Source organism: Bemisia tabaci, chromosome 1 (genome assembly GCF_918797505.1).
Source record: "Bemisia tabaci chromosome 1, PGI_BMITA_v3".
Lineage (NCBI taxonomy): Eukaryota > Metazoa > Arthropoda > Insecta > Hemiptera > Aleyrodidae > Bemisia > Bemisia tabaci.
In genome coordinates this window covers 57127317-57150212 of record NC_092793.1, presented here as the reverse complement: position 1 = coordinate 57150212, position 22896 = coordinate 57127317, and the positions used below count along the sequence as shown (strand labels likewise).

General features: G+C 37.5%; 1 protein-coding gene across 1 annotated transcript; it reads left to right on the top strand.

The window, feature by feature from the left end:
- The first annotated feature begins 245 nt into the window (after positions 1 to 245).
- Positions 246 to 17901, top strand: LOC109043137 (uncharacterized). The gene is made up of 8 exons (XM_019060235.2): positions 246 to 607; positions 3137 to 3436; positions 5397 to 6277; positions 7030 to 7125; positions 8330 to 8391; positions 9548 to 9965; positions 11486 to 11667; positions 12898 to 17901. The coding sequence occupies exons 1-8, from the start codon at positions 556 to 558 to the stop codon at positions 13064 to 13066; spliced, it is 2160 nt and encodes a 719-aa protein (XP_018915780.2). The 5' UTR covers positions 246 to 555; the 3' UTR covers positions 13067 to 17901.
- The last annotated feature ends 4995 nt before the right edge of the window (positions 17902 to 22896 follow it).

Sequence of the window (22896 nt, the reverse complement as noted above, 5' to 3'; positions counted from 1 at the left end):
GCTATAGCGAAGTATAAAAATGGTAATTTTTATTGATGCACGGTGCCTTGTGCCTGAGAAAATCGTTGGCATTAAATTTGTGTACCATGGTAAAAAGGTCGAAACGAATTTGGTGTGACTGTACCAAAAGACCTTGGAAACTCGAGTTCTAGCCTCGTACCCAGGCGCTCAAGATGGTGACGTCATGAATGATAATGAATGACAGTTTTTTGTTTGTAATGCGCAGAAGGGTTCTGATTGGTTGCTTGGTCCCTAATGTACCAAATTATGCCTGAGTGAATCATGAGTTAAGGGAAAGAGGTCCGATGAACATGGGATTATCGCGAGGCTAGGATTGCTAGGACCAGAATGTTGTTTCCCTGTATTCCACTTCCATGAGATTTAAGGGACACTCACCAGAATTTTGTCGGGCGTGAAATGTGTTGCTGTGTCGCAGTGATTTAGTGTGTAAATTTAGTATTTGGCGTCGAATTATTTATCAAAATATAATGAAGATCCTGTTGTGATTATTTTCAGTGAATTATGATACATGTTTTCCGATAAGAGTGGATTATTATGGCCATGCAGAATATTAGCCCCTTCATTGCCGCTAGTGATACTCTAGAAGGTAATTCATTTTCGTCTTATTTAAGTGACTTAGTTTTTTTATATCGATAACATTTATTTCTAGTCTTTTCAGTTTCAGTTTTCATCATGCCCCAATACCTCATCACATCGCGTTTTCTAAATAATTTTCTAAGCCAACATGATGCTCCGATCACTCAGATTTTCTTAATTTTCATGGATTTACATGTCTACCCAATTCACTTTATTATTTTCAGCGCACTGAATTTATACATTACAATCCTGCCAGGTGGTTATCTTATCAGTGATCCTCAATCATGCCTTGTAAATTCAGTTCCGCTGTGTATTTACCGTCAGTTGACTTTACCTGAATACTTTGATGTATGTCAAGTTGGTTTAAGTCCTAATCCCTTATACTAATCTACAACTTAAATTCGGCCCTCATTTGATAAAAATAGTCAACGAAACAGAATAACTCAAAACGTAATCAGCGCAAACGAGGTTTTTTTCTCCAATGCCCTGATTAGCTTACCAGTTTCATACTTATTTTTTTGATATTCGATCAAAGCCAGTCTCTCTTTTAATTGAGCACACTATCATTCACATTTTTAGAGAAACTTCAAGAATGGCTTTACCTAATCGAAAGAACTTGTTCATAGTTTTGACCCTTTGATGTTAAGGCAAGAGGACTTCCATCTATAGCATGAGAGAGAAAGTCGTGCCATGCACTTACACTGGTTCGTTATTGAATGCAGAAATCTAAATGTGATGAGCAGACATTGTTTATGTGAAGGTCTGATTTGTTTTTAGCCTTATGTTTAATCCTCTCATGAAAAAATAATGATAACAATCGAAAAGCTGTATGATTTCTGATTTTTTCCATCTTACTTAGATCAGAGATTTCGCAAGTTTATTTTAAGTTTGAAACATGGAAGCTAGGTGTTTTCACAACTGAGACAGTTTAAATTCGAGAAAGCAAGGTGTTTTTGAAGGTTCTGGAGCCTCTGTTATATTCCCAATTCTACCAAATGCTGGAGGCTCATGAGAGCACTATTTTTAAGTTACACCCTCAGCGCCAGTCCTAGAACAGGGGTAAGAAAAGAATGGATCAATGTCACTTCAGAAAATAGCACCATCTAGCACAAACTTGTGTGTCAGCCAAGAGGCCAACTGACGATTGTTGTATTTAGGTTGATGTGATATTTGTCTTCTCCTTTCTTTCCCCAGTTCTGAGTGTCATCTCATTTCAGTAGTACAGAAATTGACTCCGAGTTGGAGTAGTGGTAATGGTTTATGCTGAGACCAGCAATGTCATCCTAATGTGCCTGCATTCAGGCAATGATTCTAAAAATTGAATCGCAGCGTTGGAGAATGTCTCCTGATTAACTTAATTTCTAGTTTCCACCTCCTTTTTTATTTATTTTACTACTTCAAGTAGCCCGCAAGGGCTAATCCTTGCGCTTAAGTCCCGTCCCCCCTCCGTCCCTTAAACCAGTCCCAGGCAACCATTGTTTGAAACCATCAAACTTGGGTCGCCTGGCTGGGAATTGAACCTGGGACCTCCCGATCATAAAGGTAGCGCTATAACCCACAGCGCTACAACACACACCTCACACTGACACAGACCTCTGGGATGTGAATTTTTAGAACTTCTGTTACGTATATTATGTTTTCTGAAAACTTACACCTGCATAGTTTCCTATTAAACACTATAGGTGGTACTTTATATTACATTTTTTACAAAACTGAGTTCGCACTTTCAAACTTTTCATCCGACTTACTTAATTGAACGAAAAGTTGGATGGATAGCTGGACGCAAAAAAATTTGATTCAAGTACCGTTGCAGTGTGATATCGTCATAAGCAAAGGCAAAGCCGACAACTGCCAGGTTTCTGGTTCCGGACATCAGCATTCGGGTATTTGTATCAGCCTTAGCCTGACGTTGGTCGGAAGATTTCGTTTCATTTTTTGCGCTCGACTTTCCATCAAATTGGTAGACAGTTGGATGGAAAGTTGAACAAAAAGTTGAATGTGACGTCGCATTCAAGTTTCCCTTCAAATTTTCATCAAATTGTTGTTTTCTCTCGTCAGTATCACACTATCCAACTTTTCATTAGACAAGTTGCATTTAAGAGTTGAATGGAAAGTTTGATAGTGTGAATTGGGCTAAATTCACTTACTTAATGAAATGGAATTTACAAGCGCAAACACTAAAAAAGTTGGAAACCAATAGAATTATTTAAAGGAAATGAACATTCAACTTGCAAAACATGCATTTTACTTAAGCGCAAACTTTATGAGTGAATAGACTCTGTCAATGAACACTTGTACTTCTTACTTGCATATTCCTTTTCGAAAAAAAAGGGTCCTACCTTAGATCATGCTATCTAAGTACTTAGTCCGCAAGATCGATACTCACTGAAAAATCTACGAAGATTTTGACAAAGTATATTTAACGTTGTCAACACCCTCTCAAGTAAAAGAACCTTGTCTTTACTTGGAAGAAAGACCTATACAGTAAGTATAGTTGACAGTAGTAATTACATTTTGCATTTTCTGTCATTGTTTTCAGGTGCAAGCAGTAACAATGCCCGTGTCAAACAAGAGCCTCCCGATGAGGCTGAGATCCGGGAACTGGCAGCTAAGATATCTGAAGCTAACAAGGCTAAAATGGCGCAGGCGCAGGCTAATCAAAATGCACGAGCTGCCAATGCTGCTAACCTTGCCAATGGCCAGGGGATCGCTAGTTACTTTCCCAAAGTCACACCCCAAAATAAGTTGGCAGCGACTCAGCCTACTGCTGCTGTAGAAGCTCCTGTTACGCCTGCAAAGAAGACGGAAAATGTTCCAATTGATGAAAGCAGTAGAAAAGGTATCTTAACAGAATATAAGTTTTATTTAAACTTAAAATTTAAGGTGTGCACAATTTCACTCAACAAGGAAGTAAATTTTTTTCTCTTGTAGCAGAGACAAAGAGATACCCTTCACTAGCTCTTGGCGACAGGTGGAAACTAATGGGGATTTTACACTTTCTTTTGGACAATTATAAGGGAGCAACACTCATCACCCTTTTTCTGGCTGTTGATATACCTACTTAGTAGATGATGAGGTTAGGTTGATGAAATGAGCCAAACAAGTTTGCCAAACTTCCATTTTGTGCGAAACAAAATACCCAACTTGTTGTTCAACATCCATCTAGTATGGAAATCAGAAGTGAAATGTTGGAGTTCCAAAAGCAAAAGTTTCCACCATTGTCAAGATAGCAATGAAGAGTTTCTCTTTGTCTCTGTATGGTTTTAAATTCACGGCGGACGCGTTTTGGCTGCGCCGAGCAACTGTCATCAGAGACTCCTGTTGTGCCATCATCAGCAACATGCTGCCCTGAATTTAGACTTGTGTGCAAGTGAGCAGAAGTTACTTTTGTGAATCATTTGTTCTTGTGCGAAGTCCATTCCTCGTTTTTTTTTTTTTCAATTTTAGGTACTGAAGTCTCAAAGGTTTTTGAAATGACTGCCATGAAGTGTAAAAGTTGGCAAGAAGGAAGAATGTAACAGAAATTGGACCTGTTAGATTTTTTAATGTATTTTTATTCTTTTATTCTTCTATTCTTCTTATTAATAGTGGCTAAGCAAGTATAATGCTGTAGCATTCCATTCATCTCTATACTATAAGCTCCGAGACCTCCTAATTTTGCGAAACTGGTAACGCTTAGTTCCAGCGTTCTACCGGGCCGATTTTCATGATTTTTGCGGCTATCGACGGGCAATTGTCTCTAGATAAGCCAACTCTTTTCAGATTTTCAAAATATGGCCCAGGTTTTTTTATATTACGTGGTAAAGTTGCGAATTCTCCCATTTAAACAATGTAAATTTATACTTTTTGTCATAGTTCGTTTGAGCGTTCTACCGGGCCGATTTTCATGATTTTTGCGTAAATCGACAGGTAATAGGCCCTAGATGAGCCCGCTGTAATCAGATTTTGGAAAAAGGACCCAGGTTTTTTTAAAATCACGTTATAAAAGTGAGTGAGTTTACAGAGTGCTCCGGTACTGCTACCGCTATGCGCGGGAGGATGCGCAGTGGTCGAGGAGGTTGCGCAGTAGCTGTGTAGCCTGCGCATCAGCTCTACACTTATGTACACAAGATTCGCGCCGACGACTTAACGTCGGGCGATGGCCGAGTCGTCTAAGACGTCGAACGCGTCCACTATGAATTCGGTGTGGGTTCGATCCCCGTCCCATTAAGTCTTACTTATTACCTGACTATCATTGTTCATTGTTTTACTGCAATATTTCATCAAGCAGTCATTCCAAAACGCGTCCTTTTAATTTTAAAGTAATTTTAAGTAAAGTTTAAAATTAAAGTATACCTCATATCGTAATTTTTTAGGGGAAAAATAAAACTAACACTGATAGGAGGGTAAAAAGGCGCGAGCGGCCATTGGCGCGGAGCGCCTTCAGGGGGTTGGGCCGCGTAGCGGCCAGGGGGCGTAGCCCCCTAGTATGATTTTATTCCAATGACTTGGTTACCAGTTGGGAACATGAAAAGAGAGCTATCTTTGCAGCTGTCATCTGTTGAAAGTATTTCCTAGGGTTCCTTTCCAATTCCAAAATTAATTCAATTACACAAGAATTTCCATTCAGTTTATTTAATTCTTTTTCAAGATATGCTGTTTCATTTTTCTGTGTTCAGTCATAACATTTCATCTTGACCACTATTTTGCTTATTGCTGCCAATTATGAAGATCATTCATTGCTTTTCATAATTACTTTTAATGTTATGTAAAGACAATTCCTGCCAGTGGACTAAATGGTTATTGATTCATTTTTTCAGGTCAGTTTGGTTGGACGACTCTAGGAAAAGCTGATCTACCATACATTCTCCGGAATGGTGAAAAATACATTGCTGTGCAAATGGTTGAAACCAAATTGTTAGACGTTTACTTAAACTATCTTCATAGAGATATTTATAGCTGTACGAGCATTCCTAGTTATTATGTGACCGAAATTGAGTCTAAACTTCTTCGAGAAATAAATGAAAGGCATTGCGATTTCTATTATGGAAAAGAAATGTTTACTGTGAAAGATTTAGTTGTTAAATATGAAGATGCTAAAGAATTTTACACTTTCCTAGACTTTTGTTATCATAAATTGACAAACAAACAAAATCCCAACTCTGCAGTTAAAGACAAGTGCGGGTTTATTCGGATAAATGGAGAGTCGGTTGTTCCTTTTACTGTCAAAGATGACCAAAAATTTGTGCCCCTCTTTTACTTCGAAGGTGAAACAGATAATCTAAAATTAAAGTCTGAAAAATTAGAAAATTGGGATTTAGCCTATTTAAAATTTTGCTGCAAAGTGCAAGGCATTCGGAATGAATTGTTTGCCAGTGAAACGTGTTCTGTGATTAGTCTGACAAATATAAAATCATATTTTCCAACGGGAACAACATTTGAAGCCTACTGGCCAACTAAAGTCGTCGATTCACAATTGATAGTCAGCACGCAAAGGCCAAACAGTATGGCGGGAAGTGGTTCTTCGTGGATCAAAGCACCGCCCGGAGGAGTTCCTGTAATACCTAGTGCTGTTACCTCTGTGATGCAAAGAATGCCCTCTGGTCAACAAGTTCCTATGAATGGGTGGAATGCCCAAGCAGCCGCACCTGCTTATCAAGCCGCTCAAGTCACAAGGATGGCTCAACCGGTAATACATCAAGTAAGTGTTCATTCTGGCTTCTTGTAAGGAAATACCTTCATTGAAAATGTCATACTGTTGACAGGGTTGCCACCGTCAGGGAATGCTGAGAAAACGGGGAAATGTCAAGGAATTTTAAAGAGTCAGGGAAAAATTGTCCAGTCACTGTGGGGAAATGTCAGGGAATTTTAAAGAGTCAGGGAAAAATTGTCCAGCCACTGTTAATTCCTTTCTAGAATAGGTTTGACGTTTTGAACAACTAATTTTGCCTGAAAGCTATTTCTAATTATGTCTTTTTAACCCTATGGAGTGTCTTCAATTGTCAGGAAATTTCACCAAAATGTGTCGGAGTAATCAGAGAAATGTCGAGGAATTTCATTTTCTAGATTTAGTGGCAATCCTGTGTTAATGGGTAAGACATGTGTAAATTTGTTGAATCAACACCATTTGTCAGCAAATGAGGATCATAAAAGACAGCAACATTTATTTTCACCCTATCCAGGCTAAGGAATGACAATTCTGTCAAACTAAACAACAATTTGCAGAATTGAACGCCAAGAACTTATCAATTGCTGCCCGGTGAATAAAGGTTTTGAGTGTGAAAATAACTTTTACTTCATATAAAGTCTGGACTTGGTGTAGAGTTGGTAGAATAATTTCTCTTTGTTCAGCAGCTTTGAGAAAGGGAGATACCAAAATTAAATTAATTTGAAATTTTCAGACAATCTTGAATCTAATTTCAATTTTAATTTTTTCTGTTATTTTGCTTTCAGCAAATTGGTGGCACAGTAGTGACACCAAATGATAGAAATTTTGTGACAGCACCAGTCAGACCTGCTGCCAGAACTCATCAAGCTAATCAGTATTATGTAAGTTCTTTGTTTGTTTTAAAAATGTATTCCGTCTATTCTTCCTCATTTTCTCACTATACACAGAAGGGAATGGCAGGAACTGCTGCCATAAGCAGAGTACCTTTAAAAGCAATTCATTCCTTTTAATAAAATTTCTTTCAGCAATAAAGATTTCAGAAATTAATTTTTGTCATAATAAGAAATAAAGAAAGAAAGAAGAAAAAATGAATTCTTTCACTGGAGTAATTTTATGTGAAAGGTATGATTTTTAGACCAGTTGGTGTAGAATTGTATCAGGGAATATGTAATTTGTTTTAAATGGAAGGGAAGGAAACTGCCTTGTTTCGATACTAGCAATTGTAGCAGTTCTAACTTCTGAACTCTTTAGTGTTGCACAGGGCTGCAGAGCGCATGCTAGATCACAATCTTGCCATTTCTTGTGACAGTAGTCAAGGACAAGAAATTTTTGTTGGAATCAGTGTACTAAAGTGGCTCTTTTCCTTAATCAATATTTTACAGGCTTTAATATATTTTAATTTTAAGACTTTTTTATCCTCATATTGTGAACAAAAATTGAATGATGATCCAGCAAGCGTACAGGAATACAAGTAGAGAATTTTGGGAGAAGAAAACTAACAGAAGGTACACGAAGGCAGTGGAGCACATTTAGTTTTGATAATGAGACTTGGAAACTATGTTGGGATTGCTATTGCAAAGATATTTATTGAGCGTGATAAATTTTGCAAAGAAAATTGTACAATGCAATACTTCTTGTACACCTAATCCTTCAACGGGCTGCTGAAGAAAACTCTTAGTCCTCCTTTGAAATTGGAAACTTAATTAGGTGAATCATACGGCATGCTCCCCTTTGCTGTAGTTTCATTAGGTTTTAACTTTTTTGAAACATTTCTTTTCCAATTTGGGTGCAAGTTTTTAGGATACATCTCATGGAAGTGATAGAAAATATTGTTCTGACAAAAATTGTAGTTACATTGCAAATTTTTGTGAGGATACCAGCGTTCCTGTTGCTGGAAAAGAAAACAAATTTCAGTAAATTCCAAATCTGTTTCAAAGAAAAACATAACCACAGCGAAGAAAAATTTACTCAGTGATCCACTTGAGTTTGTGAAAGCTAATGGAGTAGTGTGTAAGTGAAAAACAATTCACTTTTCTTCTTTTGCAAGAAGTAATTCTTAATGATTGTTGTTTCTCTTGTTTACAGTTATCTCATCAACAAGCAGCAAATCCCACACTGACAAGAGTTGTTGGTTCAACTGTTTCTGGGTAAGTTTTTTGATTCGCTGGTAATACTCTTCCAATGCTTCCATTACAGTCAATTTTTGGCTTTTTCTTAATCCCTGCTCATTAATACCTTTAATCTCTTCAATAAATTGTTAAACTTTTTATCTATTTCTGGAGCTGCCTCCTCTAACGTTTGCTTATCCTGCCCAGACTGTAAGAAAGTGATGTAATAATTCAAAGTAAGAAGTTTTCGCTCGGACAAGTTTTTATTTGAATTGCATAATTTGTACCATGAATTTTAAGGACAAATGATCCTCATAATCAGAGCATTTTGAAGGCAAACAAGTACCGGATATATGATGCCTCCGTCAAAAGTAACGTGCTCTATGATAGTGAAGTGTAGCCTTTAATGAAAAAAACGCAAGAAATGTTGAGGGCAACCGAAATGGATGTGTAGTTTTGATGAAAAAAACGCAAGAAATGTTGAGGGCAACCGAAATGGATTTTTGGCTGCGATCTGCCAGCATTTCGAGACAGGACTGTATCCGTAATGAAAGAATTCGCCAAGTGATGAAGGTAGAAAAAGAAATCATGCACGACATCATGTCCAGGCAGTTGTGCTGGTATGGGCGTGTGCAAAGAATATCAGAGGAGAGGTTGCCCAAACAAATTTTGGATTGGGTTTCACGTAGGAAGAGGTGACAGGGACGTCCCGTAAAGGGATGACGGCAGGGTGTTGACGAAGAGATGTTGCGGTGTCAGTTGCCCGATAACCTCTGGGAGAATAGGCATATATGGTGTTTGAGTGTTGCAGGATGCCAGAGTGCGTTGTAGGAGCAACTTTATATATTTATGATCCTCAGGCTTACTGTAAAATGCCTTAACTTATTTGGTATGGACTTGAGAAAAGGAAGCATCCCTACTGTTTTGTCTGAAAATCTCTGCTTTTTTTTAAATCTCTTTTGAAAAGTGTGCCAACATCATTGCTCAAAAGCAATACTAACTACTCTCTACTCAGAGAGGAAAAATATTGGAGCTTTTTAAGAATTATGACAAATATTTTTTCATTTAATGAAGGAAGTTATCTGTTCTAAACAGTTCAAAATTCTTCAAATGCAGACACAAATTGAGGCTTCTAAAATTCTTTATTGGTCTTTTAAATGTCAATTTGTTTAACACCCCTTTTTTTTCTGTCCAGGAACGCCACGTATGTGACTAGTAATCAACAATATGCCATGCAGTATGCTATGCAAGGTATTCCAAAGTCAGTAGCAAATGCTAATGCTAGCCAGTTAGTGTCTAATGCCAAGTACCCCCCTCCTCTAATACCTGTAAATGGTGCGGCTCAGCCGAGTGGAGGCGGTGGTACCAACATGAGCAGTCAACGATTTGCTAATCACCCTAACCCAAATGTAAGAACAAATCCTGAGATAATAGATCTTTCGTCACCGCAACAGAGCCCACTGCCAGCCCAGAGGAATGTCTACAGTAAAGCAAATGGAGCTGCCACAGGAAATGGCCATATAGCAAATAGGGTATCAGACTCAAATCAATACAAAAAACTGATACCAATCAGCGAATTTCAACAAGAAAACAACTCGCATTTCCCGTACAAGGTATTTTTCATAATTTATTTTCAAATACAAAAACTTAAATTCCACTTGGTTCACATATGCTTTTAGTTATGGCTTTGACATGGAGAAGGTCAGAAACAACATATTTTGATGCAAATGCCAATTGCGTGATTGAATAGCTGAAAAAGGAGAGCTCTTTGAAAGGTGCCTACTAGTTTAATGTTTATGTCCCAAACTATCAAACTTGCCCTTTCGATGAACTTAAGTTATTACTGATCAGGATAGCTGCTGATGATATGTTATTAGCTTTTCACCCAGCTGTAAGCAGCTGACATTATTGATCAGTTTTTAGATAAATCACTCAAGGTGTTTTTTTTAAAAACATGCCACTATGCCATGGTGGTCATTAGTGACCTCTAGAAAAGAAATTATTTTTGAAGGGTAAAAACTAGTGACAAATTTGTTGAATTTTTAGAGCGAGCTCACCTATGTATCATTTTACTCGCTCTCACCAGGGGAACTCAAAACTGATTCCCATTCACCAGCAAAATCACTTGAGTCAGACCATGATCATGAAATTTGTAGCCTAACAAATATCCTGTAATACATGTCATTTATGAACTCCATGCCATCAACAAACATACTGTTGGTACTAAATTCTAAGCTATTCATCATCCATCTTTTGAAGGGATCCACTAGCGAAAAATTTAAAGTTTTGCTGTGTACCTTTTCAGAAATTTATTTTGCAATGTATACTCAAAAGCAACAGCAATCACTTTGTTTGCTTGAATGGAAAGAAACAGACATCTGCCTAAATCCAATGGCTTAGCTGAAAATGGTATCAAGAAACAAGCAATTTTATGTTTGCAGGATCCAGCGACCCGCCCATTAAAAAAATTTCAGAGGCATTTATCGAGTCATAATGATGTTAGAATGTTATTTTCATTTATTAAATGAAAATGTTCATCCGTTCCTTATCAGTGTTTGAGCTGAGGAGATTTGAGCAGTGTGCTATGTCTCTTTATTTTTCTGCCTGTTTCTTTTAGGATGAAGATTTATCTGCAACTTCTTATTTTAAATTTTATCTAATTTCAAGTAACCTTAGACTTTCATGATTTTTATTATTTTTTATTTTGAAATTATTATAGAACCTTCAGATATGAAGAAATATTCCAGCCTTCCTGTAGTTTTCAAATTTGTTTTCTCATTTTAAGAACTTTTTTTTCTTTAAGGATGCTTCTTTGCCTCAAGAAGGTTTCATTTTTAAGGTTCAACCCTCATTTGAAGTTGCAATCTTTTTTTTTTGTTTTGTTTTCTTTATTCTTCAAATCGTCCGGTTTCCCATAAAGCAGGCAATATTTATGGTTTGGCCTTCCCTCTTTTGCCCAAAACCAATCTGTCGCACAACCAAAAAGTTTCTGTCTTCCTGAACTCCTGCATCCTATTCTCAATGATCTTCGTTTCCTTGTAATATTTGACGATAATGCATACATTTATTTATTTAATTATTTTTTACTCTTTTGCTCTGCAAAGTGGAATAATAATTATATCTTGGTTTTCAGTTACAAAAAGTCTACGTCAATGGACAGATGGTGCAAGCAATCAATGCCAAGCCGTATGTCTCCGATGAGCAGTTGATCACTCTGCAAGATCTAATAGCTGCGTTTTTTCCTAGTGTACCAGTCAACAAACTCCGTGAAGTACTGCAAGATGTGCTGAAAGTGAATCTCTTCAGAGGAAATGCGTAAGTGTTAACCTCTTGTTTAATCCATCTTGCACTGCTCAAGTTTATTTAAACAATCCTCTCAGTTTATATAAAAACTTAAAAACCCACTTTGAATTTTTTCAAAATAATTTCCTCTACGTGGAAGAAATACCCTTGAAATAATATTTTCGAAAAAATCTTGAATTCTCTGCTGAAAGAGATGAAACCTTTGAATCACGTGTGAACAAATGAGCAATTGTGCCTCTGAGTTTACAGATCTTAAACCTCCAGTCAGGGGTGCCAAAACTTCCTAACCACACCACACCTGACTGCTATTGAGTAAACGATGAGAAGGTTCTTGCATATTAGTCAGAAAATAAAAGGGGCCCTAAGTACAGTTTTGGAGGCAGTCTGATAGCTCTGAAAAAAAGTACAGATATTCCTCCATAAGATCCGGAATTTAATCGAACACATAAAAGAACAGCCTTAAAAGCTTTATCACCTCAAGCATCAGCTGTTTTTAGAAATGTAAATCTTATTTGAGTCTCCTGCTGAAAAAACTTTTATCGGAAAAAATCAAGGTTTATGAAAATATTGATTCCCATATCTCACCACTCTTCGGAAAGAAGTTGATGTAATCAACTCAGCATGTCGGTTCAAAGTGTATTTATGTCTGTCGCAAAGTTGCTGTTTAAGGGCTCAGCTCAGATAACCAAGAAATTTGGAACCAGCTGAATTTCGTTATTATGTGATAGTATAATTTGTATGACCTAACTGAAATAATTTAACCTATAAAATCAAACTTTCTGTGTGCCAATTTTGATACCAGTGGGCCAGTGGGTGGAAAAGTGAATTTTTTGGCATTTATCCAAAAGTTGTCTTATGAGAACAGGGCACTGCTGCTGTGTTGGATATGCGGAGCTTTTTAGTCTGTAGCAGTTGATGTGATGAAAGGTTTTTGCCTGTCTTTCTGGCCTGCACACTGTGAGAAAATTGAAGCCATTCACGCTGGAACATTAATTATTAATTTTTTAGCCCTGTCTCTATGAAAATGAGCAATGGAACATTTGATGTTTTTTTTAAGCTAAACGAGCCGAGGCAGTTGTTAAGATCAAATTAAATAACATTTAACCCATTTAATTACACTACATTAATTCATTCAAAATTAGTGAGCACCAAATTCTATGGTTTTCTGAGCTGGGCCCCTTTATTCAGTAATTTCATTCAAATTTATTCTTTCTTAACGATGCTATGCTTTGATGCTTCCAGGTTGCAGCATCATGTCCTGCGTGAAAACAATAAGTGCAAACCAAATGAAATCGTTCCTCTGGTCCAGCTTGGAGACATTTTGACATACATGCCACAATTAAATTACATGTTCGCATCCAGGCAAGCCAGTATAGAGGAGCCAACTTCGAAAAGACAGCGCACTAGCTAGCTAGCGGTTTGGCCAACTCCGAGCAATATTTGTACTTCCGAAGATTGTTACTCATTGAAAAGAGACCATTCAGCAAGCGTCTGTTTGAAGCTTCACCCAACATCTGCAAGTCCGTTTGGTGGTCTGAACTTGGACTTCTGCGATTTCCGAGCGTACGAAAAGAGTGTTAAGTCCAACTGGTTCGCAGACCACAAGAGTGCCTTAACGGTATTTGGCACTGCTGATGTAAAGCCCGACTGGACCAAACTGTCTGCTTTTAGTGCTCCCGCAGTACAACCGGATTCTTTTTTATTTTATTGATTTGGTTTCAGTTTTTCCCAGATTACCTCAGACGTCTAAATGGTGTAACAGCTCCAATTTTTCTTCGACCTAATATCAATCTCCATGTGTGAACAGTATTCATACTCAGACAAATTAAGTCTCCATCATGATGAGTACCAACAGACAATCAAGGCCTCAGTTGTAATGAAGCCTTCCAAGAACCATTATTTCCCCTCACAAACTCTTTTCCATGAACATTGAAATGAGACAAAAGCTTTCCTGAGTTTCCCTCAAATTTTCACACACTCAAAATGCTCATTCCATTCTGTCGTGTATTGAATCGAAGAATTCACAAATAAGTAGCAACTAGACTTGTGAACTTGTTCCCAGATATTTTGCATAGACAAGTTTTCAAGGTTTCTTTTTTTATTATTATTATTCTCAACTTTGCCGTGAGTGTAAGCACTCCATTGTACCCTTTTGACGTCTGAGGTAATCTGTGATGTTTTGAAGGTACTTTTGCTGGATAGAGCCTCCCATTATGAACCCTGGTTTTTGTGATATTATTTATTTTATTTTAATTTATTGAATGGTGCTGTAATTATTTTGAACCGTTGGCGATGTTTCCTTCTAGTTTCGAAGAATAGTTTGGTTATATCCCCCCCCCCCCCCCCCGAACAGTTTATTCTTATTATGCCCATTAAACTTTCACCCAATCAACACTGACATGATGTCATAGTGAGAACCTCCGTCAAACGCATCAGAATGGGTGGCACAATGGAATCTCCTGTAGAGTAATTTTTTTAGGCATTAGTTCGTATAATTGCAAAAACTCCATTTCACCTTCAGAATCTGGTAAGATTTCCATTTGCTGCATTTTTTTCCCCCCTTATGAGAATGCTCTGAAGATAAACCGTTTTTTATTGCTCAAGATCATTTCAAGTTATTTTTTTCTTCTCTTAAGCTGGTTTTTTTTTTTAATTTAATTTTTTTTTTTTTTGCTAACTATGACACCCTTTTTTTTACTCAATTGCTGATTAGTTGAGTAGATGCTCAACATTGACTGACCTATAGTCGGCGGTGAGTTTTTATTGGGTGTATTTGCTTTCTCTAAAGACCTAAGGAACAGCCCAAGTAATATTTTTGATCTGCTAATAACAAACTCAAGAGGGACTGAAGGGTTTTATAATTTTTTCCAGACCAGTCATCATCTTGACCTCCCCAACTTTGAGATGAGGAATGAGCATTTATTCTTCATTGTCCATTTTTCCCCAACCTAAACATTTGTGAAACTGTGAGCTGTTCTTAATTCACTCTCGTTGAATTGAATAAGAAAAAGAAAGCAAATCAGCCATCAATGATACTAAAATTGCATTTGTAATAAATTCTAATGCACTTAAAGAAGCTTGTAACATTTTGATAATCAATTCTCGAAAAACATGGCAGATTTAATTTAGTACGCATTTTACCATAAGGTCGTTGTTATGGTTAAATTTTCCAGAACTTGATGGAAATTCGTTCTGCTTTTGATTTTGATTTTTTAAATTTTTTTTGCCATCATCCTTCATTCTGTTCTGTGTCCATTTATCTTGCCAGAGGTGAATGAAGCCTCATAGTTAAATTGAACATACAAGGATTCTTATTTTGTGCGGGAACAGAAGTTTGTAATACTTCAGACATTTATTTAAAATTTTTATTCGTTCCTCTCAGAATTTAAAAAGAATTTTAGATAATTTTTATCATTATCTACTCCTTGATTCACTCTTAATGAACAAAAAAATGAATTCATCTAAAAATCGAGGAAAGAAATTCAACTGGGGCTGTGAAAGCTTGGTTTTTTGAGTTTGAGCCAAGTTTGAGTATTCTGTGAAAGCTTGGTTTTTTGAGTTTGAGCCAAGTTTGAGTATTTTTTCACTGTTTCGAGTTTTTTCGAGCTCTGAAAATGACCCTTGAGCCAAGTCGAACTTGAGTCAATTTCGAATAACTTTGTGTTTTAACATGTGATTTTACCATCAAAAAATGCTGGCAAAACTAAGAATAGTAATAGTATGATTAAAATCTCTAGGAGTTGGACTCTGTCAGCGTTTTCAGCTCCAAAAAGCTCAAAGCACTCGGAAAAAACTCGAGTTATTGGCACTTGAGTCGAGTTTGAGTATTCGCTTGAACCTAACCTAACTTTTGAGCTGAGTCGAGCACTCGATACTCGGCTCAACTCGACTTGAAATTCGACTGCTCGCACAGCTCTATATTTAACATAACCCGTTTTTATTCCTATATTTTGCTCAGAGAATATCTCAGTTCACAAAATGACTCATATCTGTAATTTTTAAAGTAACCTCTGCCTGTTAAAATTTGGGTCTGATAAGAAAGAAGAAAAGGTCGGGTATATGAGTTAGACGTTTTATTATGATCTGTTCAAACCAAAATTTGAAGATCCAATGACATTCAAGTTATAATAATTTAAGGTTCACCTTTCATTTGTTTAGTTAATTTTTTTCTAAGAAGACTGGTTGAAAAATTAGCCTTTTACAGCATGTCCCTTAACCTTAACTAACCCATTTTTTCCAGATATTGCGGTGTTCTTTATCATCTTGCAATCTTCCCTATATTCTATCACAGCAGTAACAAGGTACACTCTACTACAGGTATGGACAAACAGGGTGCCTAAGTGGCAGCGCTGAGAATCTAGGCCATTGAGTGAAGTCGCAAGTCAGACCGTCTTTGCCACGCAGTTCAAAGTGAGGTTCTGGCAGATCCTGGTAGTTTCAATTAGCCATCAGATGAATTTAAAAAAATGATAAAACTCCAAATAACGAAAAACTTAACCAAGAACACGAAAAAATAAAACGATATTGACGAGACCCACTCTCAGAATAAAAAATAAACAAGTTTTCAATATGGTGTCGCAGTCAAAACCATTGGATGCTGTCAAATCTACGTGTTTTGATGATTCTCTAAAATTCCATTCGTCCAGACCTGTAGTAGAGTGTACCTTGCAGCAGTAATTTCAAATTTGGGTGCAGTTCGCTCTATAGAGTTGCAAACAAGTGCAGAACTAATAATACAAGCCAGGTATCCCTGATAATACCAAATTTCATAATTTTCTTTCAGCGGTTTTTAATCGCTTGTCAGATCTCATGTTTTTCAGTGCTGATGTAAGCCAGATCTGCTATTATCCTCAAGGCAAAGTTCTCAGATTTTCTATGTTGTAAAACTTGAATACCAGAAGTTTTCCCCCAAACTTTTTACGGTCTTTGATTGGTTTATCTTAGGATCAACCTCTCCTACAATCAAAGCCAATCTGCATTGGTCAGTCATTCCCATATACGAGTTATGAGTTCTGTGCATTGGTGCAAGAAAGTTAAATGCATATTTTTTCTAGTGAAAGGAGCCCATCCTATTTTATACGAGCTGCGGGGGAGTGAACTCGAAAAACACAAACGGTGACTGACCTGAGTGGATTAGTCTTACCCAGAACTTGATCATAAATCCCAACCTGAAAAGTTCTTGTCAACTATTGATATTGTAACTTTAAGTAACCTTAACTTTGCTTTCCACAAGCTTTAATGGGAAACTTTGAAAATGAACTCTAATAAGACTGAGGTATGCCCTCTCAGAAGAGATGTATCCTTTGATATGGAAGAAGATACTACAAATTGCCCAACATCCAGGAGGGAGGGCTTTTGCAGTTTCTTAATACGTCCCCAAATTTCTTTAAAATTTTTTGTATCTGATATGCATTGTTTTGAGGATTGACTATATCATCTACTCATTGTAACTGTGTTATCATTGATTAAAGATGTTCTTTTTGTTTCAAGTGCAACAGAAATCTGAAGTTGTAAAGCGTAATTCAATCATTTGTTTTTCGAAAACCAGCTATATACTTCAACCACTCTCATTCTCTAAAATCTCAGTTGAAATAATCTAAATTCCCTCACATTTTTGTGTTTGTTTAATATCCCTACGGATGTCTTAATCTCTTCTTCTGCTCCCTTCATATTGTTAGGGAGCAAGTCTTGCACCTTAAAATTTTCTAATTGGAATTAATAAGGAAACCTTACTTATAACCATCAAACAGCCAATGCCAAATTTTCAACCAATCTTCTCTCCTTCATCATTTTTATTTTTTACCATCAACTTTTTAAAGGAAAATGATTTTTTTTTTCTTTTTTTGACCAAGTCCTGCTAACTAACGTTGACTAGTAACATTTTAATTTTTTATTTGTTTATTTTCTTCTTCTGTTTTTTTTGCCCTCTAATAGTGATTTGAAATCGTGTTATAAACTCTGGAATCATGTCTTCAGGATGACCCAGTATTTTGACATGAAAATTAAAATCGAATAACTCTGTTAGGTAGTACTTGTTGTATCAAATTCCTTCACTCATTTCGAAAATAGGTATGTAGTAATAATAAATTATGCATCGTTTTGTACAGTATGTAAGTAGTGTAAATGTGGAATCTGTACAGTTTTTGTTTTTATTTTAAATTATTAGTACCTTTTTTTTGTGTCACACACAAATTTCTTCTACTTTGTAATTTATTTTGTTAACAAATATATTTCTATTTTTTGTAATCCAGTGTTCTATGTAATATCCCATCCTAAGGAATATTATTATCATTTTATTTTTCAACAGTTTTCGGATGGAATCAAAACGTTTGAGGTTATTGAGACGATACTCACCAACTTCATTTGTAATTGGACAGAAATCTTCTGCATAATGGACCACTCAATTGAAGAGCTTGCTTGTAGGAGGGCGCCTTGAGAATTGTTCGTTTTGATTAAATTACATTTGAAGTTTTGAGAAAGAAGTGTTGCCTATTAAGCTTCCAACACCTTTCAGAAGCATCAGATCATCATAGAGATAAGAGGATGTGTTCTCAAAGGTGCTTAGAAACTGTGCAACTGATTTAGAAACGAAAAGAATCTCCTTCATACGCTTTGCTTTTGTACGCAACATTTTTTAATTCAACCCACGAAAAAAGCAATTTGAGTGCACCAGTCACACGTCCAGAAATTATGATGATAAAAGAAGGACAGAATGGATAAGTTTAGCCAATTTAATTTCACAATGAAAAAATATACACCACACATACATTCCATCTTCTCCATAAATTTTTCTGATCAATATCATTCCCTTAGCTGTAATGAGAAATTTATACTTATTTCCTTAATTCTTCTGCTTGATTAACTTTCTTATCTCCACCTTGGCAATCACTAATTACCAAGTTCCTTTTACCGAAATTAAATATAGTCAAGAAAAGGTGAGAGAAGAAATGTGATGGAGGTACATTAAACTCTAGAATGAAGAAACAACTTTAAGAGCCAATACCCATAACAAAATAACTTAGCGGGGGAAGGCTGCAAAAGAGGGACATATCCAAAGAAAAACCCATAACGTTTCGAAACAGTTATAGACAGCATTGTGAGCTCACGCTTCGGGTCATCGCGCCTTCTATTTTTCAGATGCAGCACGGACATCCGTCAAGTACGAATAGTTGTATCTCTGCGCCGTCGTAAACGCGCATCCTTTCTCTTCCTCTATTTCTATACTGTGTTTGTTTCCGTTCGCCTTATTCGTAATGGTGCTTCAAACACTACGTGAGTAATACAACCGAAGGCGGGAGAGATGTGTTCGGGCCTCTTTTTTAACTCCTCTCCCGAATCGAAGCGACACCTCATCGACAGCATATAGCAGGAGCATTGTGAGCTCACGCTTCGGGTCATCGCGCCTTCAATTTTTTAGATGCAGCACAGACATCCATCAAGTACGAATAGTTGTATCTCTACGCCATCGTACACGCGCATCCTTTCTCTCCCTCTATTTCCATATTGTGTTTGTTTGCGTTTGCCTTATTCGCAATGGTGCTTCAAGCACCACGAAGAAAATGAAGAGACAGGGGAATTAGGTGATCTGAGGTCGATACAGTTCTGTTTAATTGTAATTGGTCCGCGAGCAATTTGACTAGTACTTCTTTACTTGAGTTCAAAGAATGAAGCAGAGCTTACGAAAGCGTGCTACCTTGTATCTCCGAAATCACATAAACTGTAAATCCTCGAAGTAAAGTTTGTATGTATTGTTTATTGAAACATACAGGGGATTTTGTTAACACTTAAATCTAAGTTTCAGGGAAAAACATTCGTAACTTTTCCCAAAATTACAAATGTTAGGAAAACTTGGCAACATTTTCATGTTTATACGGCGCGGCGTTGCTCCTTCGTGAGGCAACGTAACACGATATAGCGTACGACGGAGCACTGAGAGTTCACGCCTCACGTTAACGCGCCTTCAATTTTTCAGATGCAGCACGGACTTCCATCAAGTACGAATAGTTGTATCTCTGCGCCGTCGTAAACGCGCATCCTTTCTCTCCCTCCATTACCATATTGTGTAAACTGGAAGCATAGAGCAGAGCATTGCGAGTTCACGACTCACGCCATCGCGTCGTACGTTTTTCATGCGCAATGTGGACATCCATCTTGCGCCTGCGCGAATAGTTGTATCTCGTTTAAACTGTAGATGTCTCTTATTTTTTAAATTCGAGATCAATTAAGGTTAAGAGTGCCTGAGATATGCCGTAGTATGTTCAAATCGATAGTCCTTTTGAAAAGGAGAAAATATGTTTACCTAAATGTCTCTCAAGAGGTTTATAAAGGGTGCGTAGGTATGTCTGAAAATCGAACCGACCATCGCTTCTAAGAACTCATAGCGAATGAAGGAGGGGGATGAGAAAACGCCTGTAAACCTACAAAAAGGTGAAAATTTCACAGAAAAGTGTTTACGCTTCAGAAAGTAGTTCTTGGACCTCTGTTCACCACTATCATGCGCAAAAGCACCTTGCTTTACTCCTAACTCTCTCTCCTTCCGTTCATTTAAAAAATGTTCCGCATATATTCTCGGTCGAAATTTGTTTCTCTTCTTATTTTGCTATCTGTCAGAGGATCGTGTTTTCGGCGCGCCAAGAGGGCGTACCTGCAAATGGCAGATTGGCCTCATATGGCCAGTTCGAGCCTGAGAGCACCTTTGCAGCTTACTCAATGAGACTGCTAGTTTTCAATATCGCGGAGCTCACAGTAAGCTCCTTCATTTTTTCGATTATGCAATTTGATCACCGGGGAGTTAGTACCATAATAGTCGCTCTAAGTAAAAAAAAGCTTACTGCGACAAAGAAGCAGGCGCGACGTAGTACCTAGTAATAGTACCGTAGTAGTAATGAATTTTCTTTAAGTTTAAGTACTGAATGAAACTCTAATTTTCATCTAATGTTTCAATTTAAAGCTGTGCGTTGCGTCTTCACACGCACCGGTAAATTTAAGTAAATCTAAAATAATGTTTTCAGCGAAAATTGAGCATCTATATGGACATTTGAACTTTCTAAAAAATCAACACTTTTTTCACTTTTTTGTTGATATACAGGCGTTTTATCATCTCTCTCGTTCATTCGCTATGTGTAACTCCCTTAGAAGCGATGGTCGGTTCGAGTTTTAGACGTTCGCTCTTTCTAGAGCGCAGGCCCGGACTTAGGGCGTGTGCAGGGCGTGCGGCGCACACGGGCGCCAGCCTTTGGAGGGCGCCACGAAAGAAGAAGAGAGGGAAAAAAGGGGGGAAAGGAAAAGGAAAAAAAGGGAAGAAAGGACAAGGGGAAAAAAGGAAAAGGAAAAGGAAACAAGGTTGGGCAGTGAAAGCAAGGAAGAAGGGGGGAAATGGAAGGAAAAAGGAGGTAAGAAAAGTGAAAAGAGAGTCCGCGAGAAAGGGGGGGGGGCATAAAAACCATAGACAAAATATAAAGAGAATTGCCGTCTAAAGGTAAATTTTCAGGACAAAAACTCCACCTGGTCCATAGACGGTCAGGCGCCCCTTGACCCTAAATTTCCGGCTGTACAGAAATACAAGAGTAGGCATGTAGTAAGGGGGCGCCATAAATCCATCGAACAGGAGCCGACATAGCATTTTAGGCCACGTCCGCCATCTGGGATTTGAGAATTTTCAAAAATCGACTAAAAATTCGAGTTTCCCGTCGAAAAGTACCCCTGATCCCGCGGTTCTCAAAGCTCTAACGAACAGAAGCGGAGGCCAGAACCGGGGCTCATTTTAGGCCACATCCAACATTTTGGAGTTGAGAATTTTAAAACGTTGACTAAAAATTCGAGTTTTCCGTTGAAAAATACCGTGTGATACCGCGTTTCACAATACTCGAACAAACAGAAACCGAGATAGCATTTTAGCCCACGTCCGCCATTTTGAATTTGAGAATTTTAACAAATGGACTAAAAATTCGAGTTTCCTGTCGAAAAATACCTCCTGACACCAAATTTCAGAGAAATCCATCGAACAGGGGCCGAGATAGCATTTTAAGCCATTTCGGATTTTCGAATTTTAAATTTTTCGAATTTTGACAGATTTTGATTTAAAACGCGTGATCCCCAGAATCGAAGTTCAGATTCGGGTTCCTCGTAAAAAATCGATGCGATTTCGTGTATCATACCCTGACACCGAATTTCAGGAAAATCTATCGAACAGGAGCCGAGGTGGCATTTTAAGCCACGTCAGTCATTTCAGATTTTCGAATTTGGAAAATTTGACTTAAAACGCGTGATCCCCAAAATCGAAGTTCAGATTCGGATTCCTCGTAAAAAATCGATGCGATTTCGTGTATCATACCCTGACACCGAATTTCAGGAAAATCTATCGAACAGGAGCCGAGGTAGCATTTTAAGTCACGTCAGTCATTTCGGATTTTTGAAGTTGAAAAATTTGACTTAAAACGCGTGATCCCCAAAATCGAAGTTCAGTTTCGGATTCCTCGTAAAAAATCGATACGATTTCATGTATCATACCCTGACACCGAATTTCAGGAAAATCTATCGAACAGGAGCCGAGGTGGCATTTTAAGCCACGTCAGTCATTTCAGATTTTCGAATTTGGAAAATTTGACTTAAAACGCGTGATCCCCAAAATCGAAGTTCAGATTCGGATTCCTCGTAAAAAATTGATACAATTTCATGTATCATACCCGAACATAGCGTGAAGGAAAGAGACGTAACGTAGACATACTGAGTAGTTCAGAGTGGTTGTATGACAGCATCTAGGGGAGACCGGGGTTATGTTGGCCACGGGGCTATGATAACCATCGTGAGAATTTTGTAGAGGAAAATGTAAATTTGATGTTTTGATGAGCAAAAAGGTTGGCAGCGATGTAGACTAACAATTTAAAATATCAACATCGATGGTGTCCCCCTCTGTTATGCTCTGTGCTGTAACATTCTTGTTTACCTTCGAAAATAGCCCGAAAACGCGATTTTTTTAATTTTGAATTTTGTTTGCTGTGGCGAGTATTTATTTTGTATCTTATTAATCTTTGTTTCTATTTGAAGTAGACCCCTTTCCTTTGATTTTAGTGTATGGATTTATGGCTTTTGACTCCTTGTTTCTTAGTTGGATGACTTTGATTTGAGGTAACCTCGATCGGGGCTATGTGGACCATTTTTCTGGGGCTATGTTGACCTACTAAGAAGACATACATTTTATACTTTTTTTTGCGTAAGGTTTCAAATCCATTCTCTTTGAGT